We start from the raw sequence: 21,438 nt of genomic DNA, 5'->3' as shown, positions 1-21,438 counted from the left end.
GAGTAGATAGCAAACCTAAAAAGACTGCAAGGAGGAAACGATGTGGTCATAGCAACACGCCTGTAAGATGATCCTGGAGACGGCAGTGAATAAAAAGTGCTAGGAGCCATGAGTCAATAGTGGTGAAGCATATCGCAAATTAATGCCAAAAAACACTCCTTAATACTAAAACACACACCACTCTCAAAGAAGCCACTTGCTATATTGAAATGGCTACAAATATTTAGGCTTTGAAATAAAAACTACATCACCTTAAAGGGACACACATCTATTTTTCAATCCCCTCAATATTTAAAGAGCAATTATCTTCTGCTATTATTTTAGTATTTCAGATTATAGACTTAAATGCATTTTAGAGAACTTAGGCAAAGACGGTGGGAAGAGATGGGCTTGTTAGAAAAGAAAAAGTTCCAAGAGTAGAATGGGATCAATACATACTATTTCGTTTTAAGCTGCTCATCCATTTATCAAGCTCTTCCATCTCTATTTCCATTACAGAGGGTGTGTCTTCTTCAAAAATAGGACTGAGTAAGAAAACAAAAACATATTTTGGACCATGCAGTTTAGAATTGTTAGACAGATATTTTTAATACCATTTTAGAATCAATCCATGTGTTAGGCTGTATTTAAGTATTTAGCTGCCAGCGTGCTTAATTTAGAAAAGAGCATCATTGTGTGAGCTGTTGAATCAATAAATGTTACTAAATCTGGAATAAAGCTAATGCAATAAACTAGTAGTCCAATAGATCCCATTGTCGCAATATGGGGGGCATGGCCTAAAGACAACAGCCTTTTTTAAAAAAATAGATGACTTGTGGTTCTGTCATACTGAAGAGTCTATGTGGCCCTAGGCCATGAGAACAGTTCCACAACTGTTGATATGAACAAGAAGCAGTCTTACCTTTTACAGCTTTCACTTGCTAGTTCCTCTGAAATAAAATGAAATGCATTTCAGAAAGAAGTAAATGATTCATTTAAAAAAGAGGTAGAGAGATCACTGTGGGCTGGCAATTAAATATTGCAGAGTAGAATGCTGCTGCTCAAGATTCAACCCAGCTATACTCCATTCCCTTCCCACCTTTCCCTTGGTTATTTGTTGATTTGTGATGTCAGATGCTTTTCAATCCAAAATACCCGGAGGGCACAAGTTTGAGAAAGGCTGTTCTGTAGTATGAGGGAAATTGGGCCAGGATTACATCCTTTACCTTCCTGAATAATTATTATGCACAAAGCCAAAAAGAAGAAGAAGAAAAAAGAAAAATATATGAACTTGGAGGCAGCTAGAAGGTAAAATGCAGTAAAATGGATATTAAGCCCAAGTTGAAATTAGTAGCTGAGGTAAATTTAAGATGTTGACTACAGCCAAGCTGCATTAATATTCAAATCAGAGTCTAGCGGTGAACAGGAGACTGGAAGCAATGAATTTCTTGAGGCTAACAGGTTCCAACAGTGAAAGCAACATAATGAGAAGTCAACAACTGTGATAAAAATTGTTTACTTCCACACAGCCTAATGCTGTACATGTGCAGTGCACCTGTTTACGAACAGAGACTGTAGCAGATTACAGATAAGGGGCAAGATGAAAACGCAAACACACGCAAACACCTAAAACCTGGAGAGAAAGGCATTTGAGAGCACAGAGCAATGAAGGAAAATAAACCAAGGAAAGAGTAATTGCCAGGAGAGATGCAGGTGGATGAAACACCAGATGGAATAAGAGGGGAAACCACATCCATTGGAGGTTAGGATGTGGTATTTTTAAAGGAGGAAACTGTCTTCTGAACAACTGAAAGGAAACGTGTCTTTTATACCTAGCAAGGTATAGGAGGGAGGAAAGGACAGGGGGAAGGATGTAGGCACTGATTCACTTTTCCCAGCAGAAACATTGATGGTATGGACCACAGATTTAACCATGCCGTCTCCACAATGCCTCAAGTTCTGCTGAAAGTTCCACCCCAAAAATATGCTATATAGGCTGCACCTTTCGTCAGTACAAATGATTCACAGTTGGTATGACAAATAATTCACAACATAATTGTCCTGACCTGACTTCAAGCAAAAGCTCATGGGGTGTGGCAGGGGTACTCTACAAGGCAGCCTGGAGCAGCAGGACCTTGGAGAGCTCTCAGTGAGCCACTTGTTCCAATGGAAGGAGGAGGTGAGTGGACCACTCTGTCCAGATTACTCTTCCTAGACTCCACTACCCGCTACCTGAGGAGTGTGGCTACTTAAAACAGGAACAGGAAACCTCAGGCCCAGAGGCTGATGGAATGCCTGGAGGGCCACAATCTGGCTCCACAGGCCCCACCTTCTTCCCAGGCTGCACTCACTTTGAACCCTGCCTACTATCCTCCTTGGGTGTTCTTATCTGGCTAGAATGTGTCCTTAAACTCCAATAATGCCTCTTGCTTTCCTGGATGGAGGGTACTGATGGGGTGTGTGTGCAGAATTGCTCTGCCCACTATTGCTTCTGACGCTGCCCACCACTGATACGTTGCCCCCAGGAAGTTGCCTACAAAGGAATGCAAAATTCCCTGGTGTACAAATGAGTGCATTCTCCTCTGGGGTTGCTCCCCGTACTGTTGAACAGGTGTTGTGGAGCAAGAAGAGCTTGACTTCTTGGGTGAATTGGGTTCAGGGAGGGGTGAGTGTTCTAGCAGTCCTGGTGCAGCAAGTTCCTGTCTGCCAGACTCAGGTTCAGGATGAGGAACCCAACTGTGTTCTTCAGCCAGTGGTATGGTATTCATGGACTTGACCACTTCGGTTCTCCTCCATCTGAGAATTCTGGCTATTGCTTGAGGCTAGGACCATAACAGCTGTATTCTATGGGATCCAGTCCCATGAAAGCATGTACAGTCGTACCGTGGTTCTCAAACACCTTGTGACTCGAATGTTTTGGCTCCCAAACACCGCAAACCCGGAAGTGAGTGTTCTGGTTTGCAAACGTTTTTTGGAAGCCAAATGTCCAATGTGGCTTCCGCGGCTTCTGATTGAGTGCAGGAAACTCCTACAGCCAATCGGAAGCTGCGCCTTGGTTTTCAAATGTTTTCGGAAGTCAAATGGACTTCCGGAACGGATTCTGTTCAAGAACCAAGGTACGACTGTATAGGATTGCAGCCTCAGTCATTGGTGGGAAAAGTAGATCGGGTTCTAATAGTAGATTTCTGAGTAATATACAGTGCTTTTTTCTGGGAGACGCAAGGGTATGCATACCCCTAAACATTTTGTGAATCTAACGGGAGAAGAAACTTAAAAAAAATAAATTAGTTTCTTCTCTAGCACGGTGAATCATCAGTTCCGTTGCTACCCCTGATGGCGGCCTAATTTCCTGTCACGGTGTTTCCTGAGTCTCAGATGGAAGCGAGCATTTAATGTGTGAAGTAGGAGTTGGAATCTAGCATGGTGATTGGTCAGTTTCGTTGTTACCACCTCCGATGGCGGTTTCATTTCTTTTCCCGGTGATTTTATTGAGTCAAAATGAGAGTACCCCTAAACATTTTTTTAAGAAAAAAAGCAAAAATAATTTGAAAAACAAGGAAAGATCTCTCTCCACACACACACACCCCGCTGAAATTAAGAAAGCAGGGGTGGGGGCAGAGGAACTAGAAAGGAGTTTTTGTGCATGGGGATTGCGAGTTTAGTTTTGGTACTGAAAACAAATTTCTGGGTTGAGAATGTACTCAATTACCCTGTTCCTTAATCTAGGTGTGTATTGCAGGATTTGAGTCACCCTAAGGTGTCTGCGTCACCCAGGAGATTGCAGCCACAGAGTTAAAAAAGAAGAGCTGCTCTGTTATCTGGGGAGGTCACTTCCTGGTTCTCATGGAGAAGCTGTTTTCAACAGATCTCAGCAACGAAAGCATGTAGCTGTATTGAGACAGCACCAGGTGCTGAAATTTTGCACCCCTAACAATTTTTGTGCCCGGGTGGGCCCCCCATGCTATGCCACTGCATCCCGCTGCCCCCCATCCTAGGAACTGATGTTTAACCCTCATGGAGCTCCCAGCAGCCTTAACAAACTACAGTTCCCATGATTCTTTGGGGTGGGGTGCCTAGACTGTGCTTTAAAGATATGGTGCACACTCAGCCAAAGTATCACAAGCGGGAGAAAAACACACAACCAAAAACCAATGCCAAGAATTCATGGCGTTGCAACTGAAAATATGCCTGTAGACAGTTGCCCTGTATGTTTATATACCAATACTCAAAAGCTTCATTAGCCATCAGACTATTAAACCACTGCTTGTATATTTTAAATATTTGAATCTGTGCATGTCCAATCACCATCTTAAAGCTTCTCCCACTGTTACCAGCCCTTTATATTTCACTGTATATTTTCTAAAGGCTCTGCCCGTTTCCCCTTTCCATTGCATCATAAGCAGAATCATTGTCAAGGGAAACATGTCGTTTCCTGGATTGCATTATCCTTCTAGCTGGCGGATTAAAGACATCACAATCCCATGATTCTCCTGCAGCATGTTTGGATCTTAGCAAGTGGTAGGTGCAATTGCCACGATTATCCTGGAAGACCTTTGTGAGGGGAAATGTGAAGAATAAAATTAATTTTTGAGGCAGCCTTATTTCCTCCTCTTTCTTTATTGGAGAGGCATAAATCCAATACTGTAGTAAGTATAAGGGCAAGTATAAGAAAAATGGCAAGGGGAATTATCTATGGCCAAACACCCTTGAGAAAGAGCCGAAAAGCCAAGAAAATCCCATTATAACTGTCCTGGACAAGAGAGATAAGCAGTGGGGACTAAGAAGCACAGTCAGACCAGGTTAAGTGGGATTTCTTGTTTGCACTGGAATTGTGTTTAGCCAAATAATAGTCTCCTGAGGAATTCAGAAATGTGCCTGGTTTTCAACAACACTGCTCAGCAGCATGGAATATACGAGGCACTGAGGGCTCAAAATCCCAGTGCTCAAGCACAGGCTGCAGAAATCATCTTCCCTTCCTTCCAGACCATGAGCTTTGCCTCCTGGGTCTATTCCCTATCACAGTGAATAGAAAACGTATTCTCTTTTTTTTTGGGGGGGGGGGCTGCCAGGAATCACACAGAATGCCACCCTGGACTGATTTGCAACAAAATATATGTCACCCCATGGGTAACCTGAGAGAATATTATTATCATACATTATAAAGGTAAAGGTAAAGGTACCCCTGCCCGTACGGGCCAGTCGTGTCCGACTCTAAGGTTGTGCGCCCATCTCACTTAAGAGGCCGGGGGCCAGCGCCGTCCGGAGACACTTCCGGGTCACGTGGCCAGCGTGACAAGCTGCATCTGGCGAGCCAGCGCAGCACACGGAAATGCCGTTTACCTTCCCACCAGTAAGCGGTCCCTATTTATCTACTTGCACCGGGGGGGTGCTTTCGACTGCTAGGTTGGGACCGAGCAACGGGAGCGCACCCCGCCACGGGGATTCGAACCGCCAACCTTTCGATCGGCAAGTCCTAGGCGCTGAGGCTTTTACCCACAGTGCCACCCGCGTCCCTATCATGCATTATACACACATGCAATTGTATGAGCATAGGATCCAATCTTAACCTTCAACACAATGTCCAGAAGTTAGAGGCAGGCCAGCTGCTGAAATCCCCATATGTTGGATTTCTGTTTATGCCACTGTGCAGTTTTTGGAGTCACAAGACTCTGTCTACATTCCAGACTGTTGGAAGTCTCACGGGAGATGGGAGACGGATGTTGATGTTACTGGTTTCCTGTTTCTTTGTTTCAGTTGTTCACTGACTCTCACAGAGAGCAGATGCATATTCTTTCTGTCCTGAGTAGTTAGAAATAAATTTAGCGATGTAGCACATATTTCGGCTCATACACGGTAAAAAGGTAAAGGGACCCCTGACCATTAGGTCCAGTCGTGACCGACTCTGGGGTTGCGGCGCTCATCTCGCTTTATTGGCTGAGGGAGATGGCGTTTGTCCACAGACAGCTTCCGGGTCATGTGGCCAGCATGACCAATCTGCTTCTGGCGAACCAGAGCAGCGCACGGAAACGCCGTTTACCTTCCCGCCGGAGTGGTACCTATTTATCTACTTGCACTTTGATGTGTTTTGAACTGCTAGGTTGGCAGGAGCAGGGACCGAGCAACGGGAGCTCACCCCGTCACGGGGATTCGAACCGCCGACCTTCTGATCGGCAAGTCCTAGGCTCTGTGGTTTAACCCACAGTGCCACCTACAAAACTAAAGTTAGACCTAATTCAAGGGTTAAATCCAATTCAGACATTTACCATGTGATAGCCACTTGTCTCCTCTGCATAGGTGCCAGCTCCCTGGGGCCCTGAGTGCCCGAACACCCACAAAATTCCCCATGAAGGGGCTGGGCACCCACAAATTTCAGTGTCCAGGCCATGCACACTGCATAGCACCCACGGCACTGGGCACCCACAGTCACGGGGCCAAGCTGGTAATCCTGCTCCTCCATATATGTATAATCTAATATGATCCTTCACACATCACCCAAGAAACTTTAATATCTACCTTGCTTGGGTGGTTTCTGCTTCCGACGTCTTACAATGAAGACAACCAGCAAAACAATCAGGACTAGGAGCAGAGCAGCCGGGACTCCGTATATCAAAGCAGGATGTAGGTCTTCCATTTCTGCAGAGACAGTGGTTTCCATTTCCGAATTCTCTGCTTCTGTGGATGTAGCGGCAGTTTGCACACCTTGGTCACTAGTTGTCAAAATCATAACAGATGTAGGTGATCCCAGTGTATTCAGTACAGGTACTTCTGTGGTGACAGGTGATGTCAAGCCATGCCCTGAAAATTCTTCATCTGCCGGTGCTGTTGTAGAGCCTGCTAAATGGGGGGAAGCAGGGCTGGATTAACCATTAAGCAAAATAACACGTGCTTAGGGTATCAAGGGAAGGGGTCACCGCAGAATTTTTCCATCAGAAAAAGTAGGAGAACTTTCCCCCCAGATATAAATAAAGAGAAAGTATAAAAAATAAACAGTTTTTCTATCTTACTGTAGGTTTTGTTTCATATCAAAAACATAACATTTTATTTTACGGTTTATTATTGTTTATATTTTGAATATATCTATGGGGCCCCCAAAATCTTTTAAGTGCTTAGGGTTTCTAAAGGTTTTAATCTGGCCCGGGGGTGGGGACAAGTATATATCACTTTTATTTGGATAACTGGAACTAAAAATAAATTTTAGCAAATGAGCTTTTTTAAAAAAATCCATTCATTTTCTGATGCAGTACTCAAGAAGCATCCTTGACTGCATGGCTGCTCAAAAACTGTTATTGGCAATGGGATCTTAGACTTGGCAGTTTCCTTGTGACCCACATCTTCTGATTACATAACAACTCATGACTGTGTCCTTTGGATCTATAATGGTTTCCACAGATATTTCTTAAAACCAGTGTGTTGTAAATCTGGAATCAGGGGGTTGTAGTGGAGCACTGAGTTTGCAAATCAATACAAAGCATTTAGGAAAATAAAGTTGGTTTGTTGGTTTTTTTTGTAAGGAAAGTCAGTATATTTATGGTTTGCTTTATGGAAGCTACTATTATACAATGGTACATAGTTTTCAATTCACCAAAAAATTATGAAGAAATATTTACAGCATGACACGCTCACAACAAAAAACACGTTCTTCCAAATAAGGTATACTGAAGATGCAGCACAGAACAGCCCCAAACTTATACAGCTGTTCGGAACAAAAGGGAGCAAAAGATTTTTTTAAAAAATCCTAAATCTCAAAAGCAGAATAAAGTTGAGGTGCTGTACTGAGCTTTAGGCATACAGCTGTATCTGGAAGGCTGGCAAGCGAATGGCTGGGAAAACCTCAGTTAAATAAGTACAATGAAACATACATTAAAAATGAGAGGTGTGTGAGACAAATCACTGTTTTTCATTTTAAAGTTTCATTTAAGTTTCCATTTGTCAGAATTGCATCTGTTCAGTTGTTGTTTTCAGTAATTGTAATGAAAACCCCACCTGTTTTCTGCTGCTTGTAACTTCTGTATTTTCTATCTAAGGGATAAGACGTTTGCTTGCATTCTACTTAGGAATCAACAAATCTGCTTGTCAACTCACCACGGGCAACTGCCCTCTGGTGATCTGAACATCCAGCACCACACAAATCCCTGCCCTGCAGATCTCATTTCCATTGCATTTCCCCCAATCAGGTAAGAAATAGCAGGATTCCTTTCCAAACAGCAGGAAAGACTTCCATTCTTCCTTACCCTCTCCATAACCCACACAAATAAGAGCAGACTCTGTTTCTCTCCCAAGTTCTCTGTGAATGCCAGAGGATGAATGGGAGAGGGCTGGTAGTTACCACAAATAATGGCTGGCAAGGGAGCCTAGCCAACGTTTGTGGATCCCTGATTCTATTACCATCACAAACAACAACACCCCTTCTCCATCCTCAGGCACCAGACTAGCCAAATTTCAGACAGATTAGACAAAGGGACCACACTTTAAAGGAAAGTAAAAATGCACAAACTAATGGAAGAAATTTCCCTTAATTCTGTTTTTCATTCAGATATGATGGATTACTATTTCCCATTCATTTATTCGCACGACAATGAAGAAATCAATTGTGCTTATTCATTCATTATTCATTCATTATTAAAAGGAATTAACATCTCTACTGAGGAATGAACATCCCGACTACAAACAGGTGGCTTCTGAATTAGCTGTGGCTACTCCAGAAAGTGATCTTGGAGTCATGGCAAAGAGCACAGTGAAGTGATCCAAATTTGAGACCTGGCGCCCTTGAGAAAGCGAGTTCTCTTGCTGAATGGAAGGGCAAATCTTTTTTATATGCACACACACATTGACCAATAAAAAGGCGGTGATAATAGATCATTCTCCCCCTGGTATCAAATTCAGAAGGCATTCCGAAAGCTTGATGTTATGGTTGGTGAGATGTAAATATTTGTTCCTGCCTTTGAGAGCAGCACATACTTCAGAAGCTTTATAAATTAATTGCTCCCAAAATAACTTCAGTCTAAGCCATTTCACTCTCCCAGTTGTGCTGCCAGACTCCTAGGGAGGGATGGGGACGAGAGATAAAAATAAGCAACAGTTGGCTATGTAACATACCAATATTGCAGTCAAATATCTCAGAAGTCTACAATCCGCATGCCTATGCTAGTACCTTTCCCCATCTTTATTGGACAGAGATGTCATTGTGTCAAATGGGGTCACCAAAAAGTATGAAAGGGAAATTTCACTGAAAGTGCACTACAGAGTTTTAGCTGGAGGATTCATCATAGTTGTTGTTTAGTCGTTTAGTCGTGACCCCATGGACCAGAGCACTCCAGGCACTCCTGTCTTCCACTGCCTCCTACAGTTTGGTCAAACTCATGCCGGTAGCTTCGAGAACAGTGTCCAACCATCTCGTCCTCTGTTGTCCCCTTCTCCTTGTGCCCTCAATCTTTCCCAACATCAGGGTCTTTTCCAGGAAGATTCATCGTAGTAGCATTCAGCAAATCCACTTATACAGATGCCAGCATGAACTCTCTGCAGCAGAGGTAGCCAGTGGTGTGGTGGATTACAACTTGCACCCAGGGCCAATCCTACCACTAGATAGATTGAGACACTAACCTCAGACAGCAGGTGCTGATGGACAGAGAGTACACAGAGCTCTGTGAACACTGGGGCCTGCTCTGTGCCCGCTAAGCTAGGCCACTGTCCTCAAGTATGTAGAGGACTCTGCCTCATCACCTGTGTTGAAGTGAAAGTCAGATGCCAACCTGGTCAGCATTTGAACATGGAATGGGAGGAGTGCCATTGTTTATTTCACTTCAGGTGGCAAAATGTCTTGGGCTGGTCCTGCACCTATCAGCCTCAGCTAGCAAGGCCAGTGGTAGGCATGCTGTGAGTTGCAGGTAGTCCACAGCATCTGGAAGACTCCATGTTGACTACTCTTGCCCTTGTGGAAAGCTGAATAGAAATGTAACCAACTGGTTAATATCTTATAGAATAGCCATAAAAGGTTAAGCCAAGCACTTCCTGGGAAGAAGAGGACAAGCTAGCATGTTGTTGGAAGAGTGTGTGCTTTAAGGTTATGGCAGTCAGGTGAAATGAAAATCACATTGATTGACTGGTAATAAAATACCCTTGAGATGACAGATTTCCCTGACGAGGCCAAATCCAATGCATTTTGCTGCCAAGGATTGAATAGCAAATGGTATCCCCCCACAAAAAAAATCCTACAAAGGCCTCTCCCTGAGAGTACAAATACAAGAATAATTAACTAAAAAGGTAACGATTTGCTGCCCTTTCAAGACCCCCATACCCAAAAATCTGCTACCTGAAGAAACCACCTCTCTAAAATCTATGAAGGGCTGCGGTTCGAATCTCCGCGACGGGGTGAGCTCCCGTTGCTCGGTCCCAGCTCCTGCCAACCTAGCAGTTCGAAAGCACGTCGAAAGTGCAAGTAGATAACTAGGTACCACTCTGGTGGGAAGGTAAACAGTGTTTCTGTGCGTTGCTCTGGTTTGCCAGAAGTGGCTTAGTCATGCTGGCCACATGACCCGGAAGCTGTACGCCGGCTCCCTCGGCCAATAAAGCGAGATGAGCGCCGCAACCCCAGAGTCGTCCACGACTGGACCTAATGGTCAGGGGTCCCTTTACCTTTTTAAGTTAATGAAACTTTCATACAAGTAAGCATTTGTGAGATTAGGCTACAATTTGGGCTCAGTTACGAGGATCAGAGACAGAATGTGTGATATATGCATTATCAACCAACTATCTGGCATGTAAGGCCCTTGAAGAGAAACAACTAGGACTCAGGAGTCAGTTCCTAGAGAGCTGACTCAAAGGTGTGGCCTGTCTGGAGAAATTATTACTATTTTCTCCTAAGCCTCATTAAGGATATTCTAAATCAGCTTGAAGTGAATGAGGATGGGGAGAAATTTGATTCAGTTTGGATTTTAAGGTTCAGCTTACAAAATTCTCACTCTCTGAAACAAGATGTGAACAGAATCACAGCCATCCTTTAACATTCACACTTTCTTTGAACATTGCAATGCAGTTCTCCAGCCAAGCAACGTGTACATAAATGCATGTATCAGGGTAAAGTATGCATATAAATGCACATATTAGTGTAAATAACAGGACTTTGGTCTGATCCAGTAAGGAGGGTTCTTCTGACATTCTTATGAGTGTCAAAGGGTTCAAACACCTGAGGAGTCTTGTGTCTTCATTTCAGTCTTTAATCATGATCAGGTATTTGGAGAGGATCCAAACAATGGTATTATTTTAATAATCGTTGGAAATTTGATACGGAGACAGGCAAGCAATGCTGCCAAAACCAGAAACGTTTTCCGAGCCTGTCGTCAACAAACCAGCTTGTGGATGAGTTTTATCCAGCACTTGGCTACTTCACAATAAGAAATCTGCTTTCATTTCTCGAAAGCCATTTCTATCTAAAATGCTCATATATTTTGTCCAGAGGCCTAAGCTAGCATTTGATTTATACTTCAAGTTAATATGCTTTAAAATATTTGGGTTTCTCTTCCTTGAAACTTGTCTGAGCAAGAAGCCGCTTCAGACTTTCATTCTTCTTCGGAAGTTGCCTTTCGCAAGAACTTCCTTAGAGATTTTTAAAAGTTCAGAAGCTTAGCGTCTCAAGCTGTTGCAAGAAATGGCGGCAGTCAAAACATTAATACACCCAAAGTTCTTAACAGACGACGTCTCTCTTATGGACTGCTTTGCAAATGCTACATGATTAGCATTGGGAGGTAAAATCCAGAGAGTTCCCTATGGCAAAGGAGACTCCCCACCCTGTGGTTCTTCTATGACAGGTGGATGTGTCCACCTATGAGTCATCTGACGGTTTACAGACGGGTGACCCACACATCTCTAGGGTAAGGGGAGACAAATGGTGGTCTCACCCAGGCCAAAAGGGTACTCCACCCATGTCATAAACCATGGCTTACAACACACAAGCAAACTGCCCCTACTTTGCTCCTCCTTGATCTGTCCCATTTTTACTGGGAGCAGACAAAGCACGATCCCTGGCTTAGCATTGCATTCTAACTAAGGATTGTGGCTTGTTTTGCTCCAGTAACCACAATCGGTTAAGCCACGAATAAACCTTGCCTGAGGTTGGGAGCAAAACAAACCATGATCCCTGGTTCAGACATAACATGAAACTAGGGATTGTGATTTGTTTCCTGCCAGTGATTACCAGTATGTATGTATGTATGTATGTATGTATTTATACATACATACATACATACATACATACATACGTACATACGTAAGGGACGTGGGTGGCGCTGTGGGTTAAACCACAGAGCCTAGGACTTGCCGATCAGAAGGTCGGCAGTTTGAATCCCCGCAACAGGGTGAGCTTCCGTTGTTCGGTCCCTACTCCTGCCAACCTAGCAGTTCAAAAGCACTTCAAAGTGCAAGTAGATAAATAGGTACCGCTCCGGCGGGAAGGTAAACGGCGTTTCTGTGAGCTGCTCTGGTTTGCCAGAAGCGGCTTAGTCATGCTGGCCACATGACCCGGAAGCTGTACACCGGCTCCCTCGGCCAGTAAAGCGAGATGAGCGCTGCAACCCCAGAGTAGTCCGTGACTGGACCTAATGGTCAGGGGTCCCTTTACCTTTACCTTTACATATGTACGTACGTGCGTACATACATACATACCCTGCCCATCTGGCTGGGTTTCCCAAGCCACTCTGGGTGCCTCCCAATAGAATATTAAAAACACGATAAAACATCAAACATTAAAAACTTCCCTAAACAGGGTTGCCTTCAGATGTCTTCTAAAAGTCAAGTAGTTGTTTATTTCCTTGACATCTGTTCGGGAGGGGGGGTTCCACAGGGCGGGCGCCACCACCGAGAAGGCCCTCTGCCAGGTTCCCTGTAACCTCACTTCTCGCAGTGAGGGAACTGCCAGAAGGCCCTCAGAGCTGGACCTCAGGCTGAACAATGGCGGTGGAGACGCACCTTGATTATTGGTTGATTATTTAATTTCTATACAGTACTGCTTAAAATATTAAATATATATTGAAGCGGTGTACAGGAAACACAGACAACTTAAAGTATTACAAAATACACAGCTACAGATAAAAATTATATTAATACAAACTTACTAATATATAGAAATCAATATCAATTCCTTTGCCTTCTGACACACCCTCTTTCTCAGCCTCTGGGTTCTGTTCCACCCTCCAAACAAACTCAGCTGACCCACAGAAGTCTCACAGTGAGAAGAGTTCCTAGAAACAGTGAACATCACCCTAGCCCATGGGTAAGCAAACTAAGGCCCAGGGACCGGATCTGGCCTAATCGCCTTCTAAACCCGGCCTGTGGACGGTCAGGGAATCAGCGTTTTTTTACATGAGTAGAATGTGCCCTTTTATTTAAAATGCATCTCTGGGTTATTTCTGGGGCATAGGAATTTGTTCTTCTTCTTTTCCAAAATATATTCCGGGCCCCCCACAAGGTCTGAGGGACAGTGGACCGCCCCCTGCTGAAAAAGTTTGCTGACCCCTGACCTAGCATCTCACTCTAGCCTTGCTTTTTTAGGCTCAAGGTGCATGGCACTTCCTCAGGCTGCCCGCAGCTGTTTCCCTTTCAGCTGCTCTCTCTGCACCCAGTTCCAGGTGCAGCAGGATTGTTGAATTTTCAAGGGGGGGGCAAAGGATGGAGAAAAGGTCCCTCTCCACTCACAGCTCTTTCTTCACCCTCTTCTCCTCTTCCCCCTGTGCAAGCAGGGAGCAGCAATGAGGACCAATGCAGGCACAATTTCCTTGTGCAGAATAAGCCATCGTTTATAGCTTACCATAGCTGGTGGGCAGTCAAACTGCCATTCTCCTGTGGCAACAATTTTCTTCAATCTCTGTAGAGCTTGCAGACTTTCTTCTTCTCTACCAACCTCAGCTTTTATTAAAAAGTTGCCTGTGACTAAATTCTTCCTGTCTGAAACCTAGCTTTACCAGTCTAGGGTTTTACCAAGATTTGAATTATATGAATAATAAAATCCCACAATAACTCGCTAAGTCACTCTTCATATTTTATCCCACCATCTTCAGGTCAGGTACAGTTGCAGTTCAGACACAAGGGAGGAAGCCCACAGAAGGAGGAATGAACACTTTTCATATTATTATAAAGTACAAGCAGGAACAAACTCACTGGGTAATTTAAAGCAATGAAAGAAAAACAAGGCAAATACAGGAACTCTTAGGCTTGTGGTAACCCAAACCTTTGTGGAAAAACTTTTTCACTTTCTTGACAACCAGTTATGAATATCAGCAAATGGGACTTCTGCTTTTGAGGTAAATTTGCTGGGTTTAAGTGCAGCATGCTTAGACAACCCTTTTACGATTAAAAGAAAAAACAAAGAACTTCTACCCTCTCTGTCTCTCTTGTACAAAATGTACATGTTTAGACACATTAAATAGTAGTCAACCATTTATTAGAGTATACCCATTGAAATGAATAAAGATGACCAAGTTAGGTCCATTAATTTGAATGTCAACTCTGACTGAAACTTAATCACCAATAGTCTCAAATATATGAAGATAAAACTAGGACAATGATTCCACCCCCAATTATTTTTACATGGGAAGAAGAACACCCCAAAACACGTTTTTTGCTGTGCTGCCCCCAAAAACAAATTCTCTGGGGCTGACATTATCTTAAACAGCACCACATGCTCAATATTTCTAGGAGCTTACTACCCAATAATTTGATACATTCAGCTATCACAATAACAATGAGAGTGTGGATTTATTTGCCCATAAAATACCGATATTACAAGGCAGTCCTTGCCTGTCTTCTTAGAGAAAAGACCCACTGAGTCTAGCTGTGCTCATGCCAAGTGTGCACAGGACTGCAGTCTTAGAAGCACAGGACTTTAAAAATATATATATATACAAAAACTCATACGGCAGAGCCAGCAATGATTCAGAAACAAAGGCTTCACACACATCTCAACACACCTCAGATCTGTAGCTCAAGCCGGATCCATGGAAAGAAAAGACAGCAAACTGTTGGGAAGAAGAGCTACAAGACAGAGTGCAAGTTTGTACAGACAGCCTTTGCAGGGACCAGATTTTCTGGGTGTGACACTTCAAAACAGTTCCATAGCCTCAAGCATAAAACGTGCCTCTATCGTTAGTTCTCCTTAACAATGCAGAGAGCATGTTACTGCCACTTACCACAGCAAGCAGGTCTTTCGCTGAGCAACAGAAATAAAGGCAACATAAAGTTGTGTTTCTGCATGTTGGCGTCTCTGTGATCAGGTATGAAGTTTGTTTCATTCTCCCTTAGCTGTACAGAACATGTACATTTCCTGTTTCCTGCCTCTGTGGTTGGATGTGTAAGATGCCTTAAGGAGATGCACTATGTCTGATTGCTCGTAGGAAGTGATGCAATTTAGTTTGGGCCTGTCAAATGAGCAACGATTGCTGATTCAGCTAAAGAAACCACCAGGAAAATCCACGTGTGAGAATCTCGCAATCCTCTCTTGTTTTCAAGATCTGACAGTCTCTTTCCCACCCAGACAAGAATGCCTCAAATATATCTAGTTCAGTGATGAAGTACATGCCTTGCATGCAAAAAAGTTTGGATCCTTATCATCTCTAGGTAGGGCTGGGAAATACTCCTGTCTGAAATCCTCAGTTGCCACTGCTAGTCACTGTGAGTTTGATAGAGCAACAGTCTGACTTGCTTTAAGGCGGCTTCTTATATTGCTTTTAAAAATGAAAGTTTGCATCTCAAACTATCTGATGTGGTGGACCAGCAATTCTTCACACACACAGTGTGCCAGGAACTGGTAGCCAGGGCCAGCCCACCCATGGGGGGGGGTGAAGCACCTGCCTCAGGCAACAGACCCCCTCCACTGTTAGTACCACTGCAGACACCCTGTCTATACCACCACTTCTTCACCAGCGGGATCTCACTGGAATATCATATCTTACCAGAACTCACCATTGTTGCTGCTTCACAGGCGCTGCCACCAGACCCAGATAAGGGAAGTTTTGGCAATTGGGCTGCGCCTTCCAATTTTGCCTCAAGCAGCGAAATGGGACAGGCTGCCACTGACAGGACTATATTTGGTCCCTGTACCAGCTGACCACTAAAATGGACTTTTTAAAAAATTGCAAAAAGCTTTACATGCTGCCCCAATCTCCGAGCAGGGCGAGATTCCAGAGGTTCCAGGCACTTACCCAAGATTTGTGTTACCTTTGGAAATGAGGCACAGCTTTATGTCTTTATGATATATGGCTTACTTACACATCAATACCACCTGAGCCTACTGTGGAGGATTCCCAGCACTACACTCCAAGAGGGTCTCTTGCTTCTCCCATAGGCACAGTGAACTTGGATCCAGCAGAGAAATCAGCCATGCCCTCTGTCTCCTTTTTACAGCCTCTCACAGTTTTTGCCAGCACATCACTGCCAAGTACCATTCGAAAAACTAGCCTTTTGTCTCCTGCTAACTACCTCTCTACATGAAGGAGAGGCTCACACCCCTATGCTGTTAGTTGCCCATCTCCCTGCCCCGTTTAGTTAATGATTTGGCCGCCATCAGGCTTTGTTCCCCTAACACAGGGGTAGGCAACCTAAGGCCCATGGACCACAAGCAACCCATGGGGGTCGTTTAACCGGCCCATGAGCCACCCCTGAACCGAGCTGCCTGCTTGGTGAGTCCCCACAGTGTGGTGCGGGGGCTTGCTTCCGCGGCACCGGAAATTGCGTCAGCACAGACGCAGATGCCAGAAATCATGGGCGCGCGCAATCCAGCCCACGGAGGGATCTCTGCTGGAGTGAACCAGGCCAGGCGAAGTAAACCTTGCCGACCTCTGCCCTAACAACTCTCACTCAGCAAGCCATCATCAGGTTGTTGGGCACAGTTTAATTCCCCCAAACCTTGATTAGTTCTCAATTTTATTGGACCCAGAAACTTAGAGTGTCTCACTCCCCACAAACTCATAACACTATTTTTGTAGACATATAAAGAGTTCTGGGAAGCTCGTACACTGTTTTGTCCCAAAGCAGCACAGAAAACCCGTGACGCATGTGAGTTATGTTTCATAAGCTCAGTGGCAGAGATCACAAGCTCCACTTTCTAAAATTCCCAGGTTCAAGCCCACATCTCTCCAGAAAGCATTGAGAAAGACTCATGTCTGAAACCTTGAAAAACCTCTGTCAGACTGAGCAATCGTTCTATGATAGGGTTGCCCTATTTCAAAAATTTGCTGAGCTTTTTTTTTAAAAAAGGTAGTTTTTGGACACTGCTTCAGACTGCAATATTCCGGTTATGTCCAGGAAATTCCAGACGTATCACACCCCTAGCTATGATTCTATGAATCTACAAGTTCTGTCTCGATATGAGGCATCTACCTACGATCCTCTCCGTTTTCACATCAGAAATAGAAAAAACAGACCCACATCCTTGCATACAGATAGATAGTACTGTTTGTGCACAATCCTGAGGAGTGTTCCAACACAAAAGTGCACAGTGTTTTGAACATTTTGTACAGTGTCAAAAGGCAGAGCCGTTTTTAACATATCCCATGTGCTTGTCAGACTCATCCTCATTCAGCAAAAATAGGTGATGAGAAACTATTCTTTGTGGCAGTATCGTCTCCAGGGGAGTACTTGTGGGCAATTGCGTGATGATCCATATTGATTTAACAAGCTGTGCCGGCCTTAGACATTTTCACACCCTTCTCTTTTATTTTTTTAATGACACAGAGGGGGAGGGAGGAAAAAAGGGTGGGAAATTGTGCTGCCTAGAAAGCGGCTGCGCACCAAGATTGATGCAGCTCCCTTCATGTAAGGCCTGCCCTGTTAGTTAGGAAATGCAGAGGGGGAAACTGCTAGGATCACTAGGCACCTCTTGGCACATCAAGTGGCTTCTTCAGAAAGAGACTGCAAACTATGAAGGTGCTGGTTTTTACAATGGGTAATTACCAGTAGTTGAAAATGTTGCGGTGGGTAACGGATTATCTCTATAACTTCCTTTTTATTGCATTGACATACAATTCATACCCACAGAAAAGAGCAGGGTGAAATTTTTAAAAATGTTCATCCTGTTATCAGTGTTCGGAGTATTTTAGATGGTAACCCACACTACTGGACGCTAGTTCCCTCCCCTACTAGCCCCAAAGCAATTCACACAGCTATTTTTTAAAAGCATTTTTCAGGTTGTAGATAATTAACAGTTTTTCCACCCTGGATGTTTTGCTTGTGCATAGTTGGGGAGAATGGAGTCGAGAGATTTGGATTCTCTCTCTCTCTCTCTCTCTCTCTCTCTCTCTCTCTCTCTCTCACACACACACACACACACACACACACTGGTGCACAGACACATTCAAAACTGAGATTACAGATTATAGAAGAGTTTGGATTTGATATTCTGCTTTATCACTACCCTAAGGAGTCTCAAAGCGGCTAACATTCTCCTTTCCCTTCCTCCCCCACAACAAACACTCTGTGAGGTGAGTGGGGCTGAGAGACTTCAAAGAAGTGTGACTAGCCCAAGGTCACCCAGCAGCTGCATGTGGAGGAGCGGGGACGCGAACCTGGTTCACCAGATTACGAGACTACCGCTCTTAACCACTACACCACACTGGCTATAGTCTTCATTCCTTCATTCACTTACAACCCATCTTTCCTCCAATGACTCAAAGCGGCCTGCATGGTTCTCTCCCTTCCACCCTGTTATTCTCACAGCAGCTCTGTAAAATAGATAAGACTGAATGGCTGATACAGAGCCAATGCTGAGCTTCATGGCTGAATGGAGATTTGAACCCAGGCCTCCTTAGTCCTACTACAATGTTGCATTGTGTGAGTTTGTGGTGCTGCAGTATTATTATTATTATTATTATTATTATTATTATTATTAAAAAAGAAAATACACCCTAACTGCTCACTGTGCAGTTCTACTATGTAGAATTTATTTATCCAGTTCACAGTTACAAGGAAGCAAGTAATGTTAGGAGCCATTCATACAATGCATTTACACTCACAGCCACACATGAAAACTAATCTCAAGAGCTGTTTATGTCGTTTTGCCCTCCAACAGTGCCAGACAGATCCTCGGTTATCAGAGCATGAAGCACAAATGCACAGTGTACACATCAGACACACCCTCGGTCTGAATCAGAATTTTCTGGCTGACAAAGGGTGAGCAAGTACGTGCATTCTGGGGAGCCTTGTTCTGTGATTGGTAGGAGCCCAGGAGGTGGCTAATATGTCTTGGCTCAGCCTGCTGCAGCAATTAATCTTTCTTAAAAACATGGCTGCTTTTATAGGTCATCAGTTACAGTTTCTCAGCTATTATCTCTGAGAAATAGGTCAATGATTCATTTACTGGCCAGCTTGTTAATGGGTTTACAATGCTAGTATTAATCTGCTGGCTAGCGATGGAGCCAGTTGTTGGTTTGTTTATTAGTGGCTGTGTGTTTTGGAGTGCTCTACTTAACAGTTATCAAAACACAAAAACAAGGAGCCAAGCTGGATGGAAATGTAGGAGGCGGAACTGAAAGTACTAAAGAAGGGATCAAGGTTTGCTGCCAAAGTCACCTAACAAACCAATCTTCCCAGACCGTAGCCAGTTTAAGCCGATAACCTCACACTTTCTCCAGGATACAAATAACGAAGAAAGTAGGAATTTGGCCGGAGGTTAACCTCAGCCTGGCTTCACCAGATCTGCTTTCCAGCACTTGTTATGGGGATCAACTCTGGAATATATTATGATTATGATTAGATTTCTTACCTACCCTTCAGCATGAGGTCCTAGGGAGGGCCACAACCATTTAAAAATATGATATAAAATCAGTTGAAGCAAAGTACAGTCAAAGGAATAGGGTGGGACCTAAATATATATCTATATATGTATTGATAGGTATCAAAGTTCAGGATAAAGAGCCTTCGATAAAGGACACAAACTACATAGTATTTATAATGAATGTAAATAAATACTATATTAATAACATTTATTTATTTATTTATTTGATTATTTATTTCTCTGGTTTCTAAACTGCCCTCCATCCAGTATAGATCCCAGGGCAGATCACAAAAACTTTGTAAAAGTGACACCCACATACCAATTACTAGGGGTTTTTCCATGGCTACATTGCTCACCAACTCCCCCTTCTGCCAACCAACCCCTTAGCGGGGGACCTTTATTTCCCACTGCATAAGCCAGCTTTGCCAGGTGGGTGGGGCAACGCACCTGCCACTCACATGACATTGTTATCCCACTGCATGGTTGGCAGGTGGGTTGTCCCGCCCACCTGTCAAAATCCATTGCGGGGTTTCCTGGCACCCACCGTGAGAAGCTGTAGAGAAGCCGGCATTTTTCCTTCTGCATTTCTCGCTTCCTGCAGTGCCAGTGGTGGCAGCAGCAACAGCCCCACACTCCCACTTTCAACCTGCAGCATCAGAGGTTGAAGGGGGTGGTGAGAATGCAAGAAAGGGCTTTGCAATCTCCCAAAGCACTTCTCCTTTGCACATCTGACGTTGGAGGTGGAGAAGTGTGGGAGGCTCACAAAGGACTTTCCACCTCTGATGTCAGGTAGGAGGCCAGAGGCAGCAGCCAGCCAGCATTGTGATCTTCCTCTGCCGCAGGCACTTCATCTAACTCTTGATTATACTCAGTGATGGCAGCAATGGATTATGAGGCTGGGTGGCCACTGCTTTTGGCCACATTTCCACGCTTCTAACTGGCAGCGGGGGCAGAAACAGCAGCTCTCAAAGCTCACTGGGGAGGAGGTGTCCAGTAGCAGGGCTGGCAGCAGCCTGGGGTTCTATATCCCAGGAACAGAGGCCCCAGGGTTGGCAGGTGAAGGAGCTTTCATAGCAAGGCTGCTGCTGCAGCCTGTTCTGTCTGCCTTCCTATGGCTTGCCTAGGCTGCCCATCTACCACCTCTCATCTTGCTGCAGTTTACAGTGCCACCTGTCTGCGGCCCAGTGAAATACAGTATGATGCCATTCTTCCATTTTTCTTATATGGTAATAGAGCTGGGTTTTGAGGCTGGAGTTGTCCAGAATCCTGGGGAAATTAAACCTAATGTTTTATTATTACAGTGGTACCTCGGGTTAAGAACTTAATTTGTTCTGGAGGTCCATTCTTAACCTGAAACTGTTCTTAACCTGAGACACCATTTTAGCTAATGGGGCCTCCCGCTGCCACCGCGCCGCCAGAGCACGATTTCTGTTCTCATCCTGAAGCAAAGTTCTTAACCCGAGGTACTATTTCTGGGTTAGCAGAGTCTGTAACCTGAAGCTTCTGTAACCTGAAGCGTCTGTAACCCAAGGTACCACTGTACTATTCTTAATCTGTGCTGAGAACTGCTCAGAATGCAATCAGTAGAAGAATGTGGTAGAAATCCTGATCATAGAAGAGAGCCAGTGTGGTTTTGTGGCTAGATGCAGTCTGGGGAGACCTAATCACAATCTTTCAGCCTATGACATATGCTACTGAGCACG

At 44.2% G+C, this 21,438-nt stretch overlaps 1 protein-coding gene across 2 annotated transcripts in view; it reads right to left on the bottom strand.

Moving 5' to 3' along the window:
- TMEM154 (transmembrane protein 154) overlaps positions 1 to 21,438 on the bottom strand; it is a 29,886-nt gene that overhangs the window by 6,444 nt on the left and 2,004 nt on the right. The window contains exons 1-4 of one of the 2 annotated variants that reach the window (XM_083631400.1): positions 15,156 to 15,431; positions 6,493 to 6,810; positions 902 to 929; positions 439 to 524 (exon numbers count right to left, since the gene is read on the bottom strand). In XM_083631400.1, coding sequence (XP_083487526.1) covers positions 439 to 524; positions 902 to 929; positions 6,493 to 6,810; positions 15,156 to 15,219 — 496 coding nt within the window. In that variant the 5' untranslated portion in view covers positions 15,220 to 15,431. Of the gene's footprint in view, positions 1 to 438; positions 525 to 901; positions 930 to 6,492; positions 6,811 to 15,155; positions 15,432 to 21,438 lie in introns of those variants that run through there. The other variant, XM_083631401.1, reaches the window with a different exon arrangement.

This window comes from Podarcis filfolensis (genome assembly GCF_964270895.1).
Source record: "Podarcis filfolensis genome assembly, chromosome: 9".
NCBI classification, from domain to species: domain Eukaryota; kingdom Metazoa; phylum Chordata; class Lepidosauria; order Squamata; family Lacertidae; genus Podarcis; species Podarcis filfolensis.
This window is presented reverse-complemented; position numbering and strand designations above follow the sequence as displayed.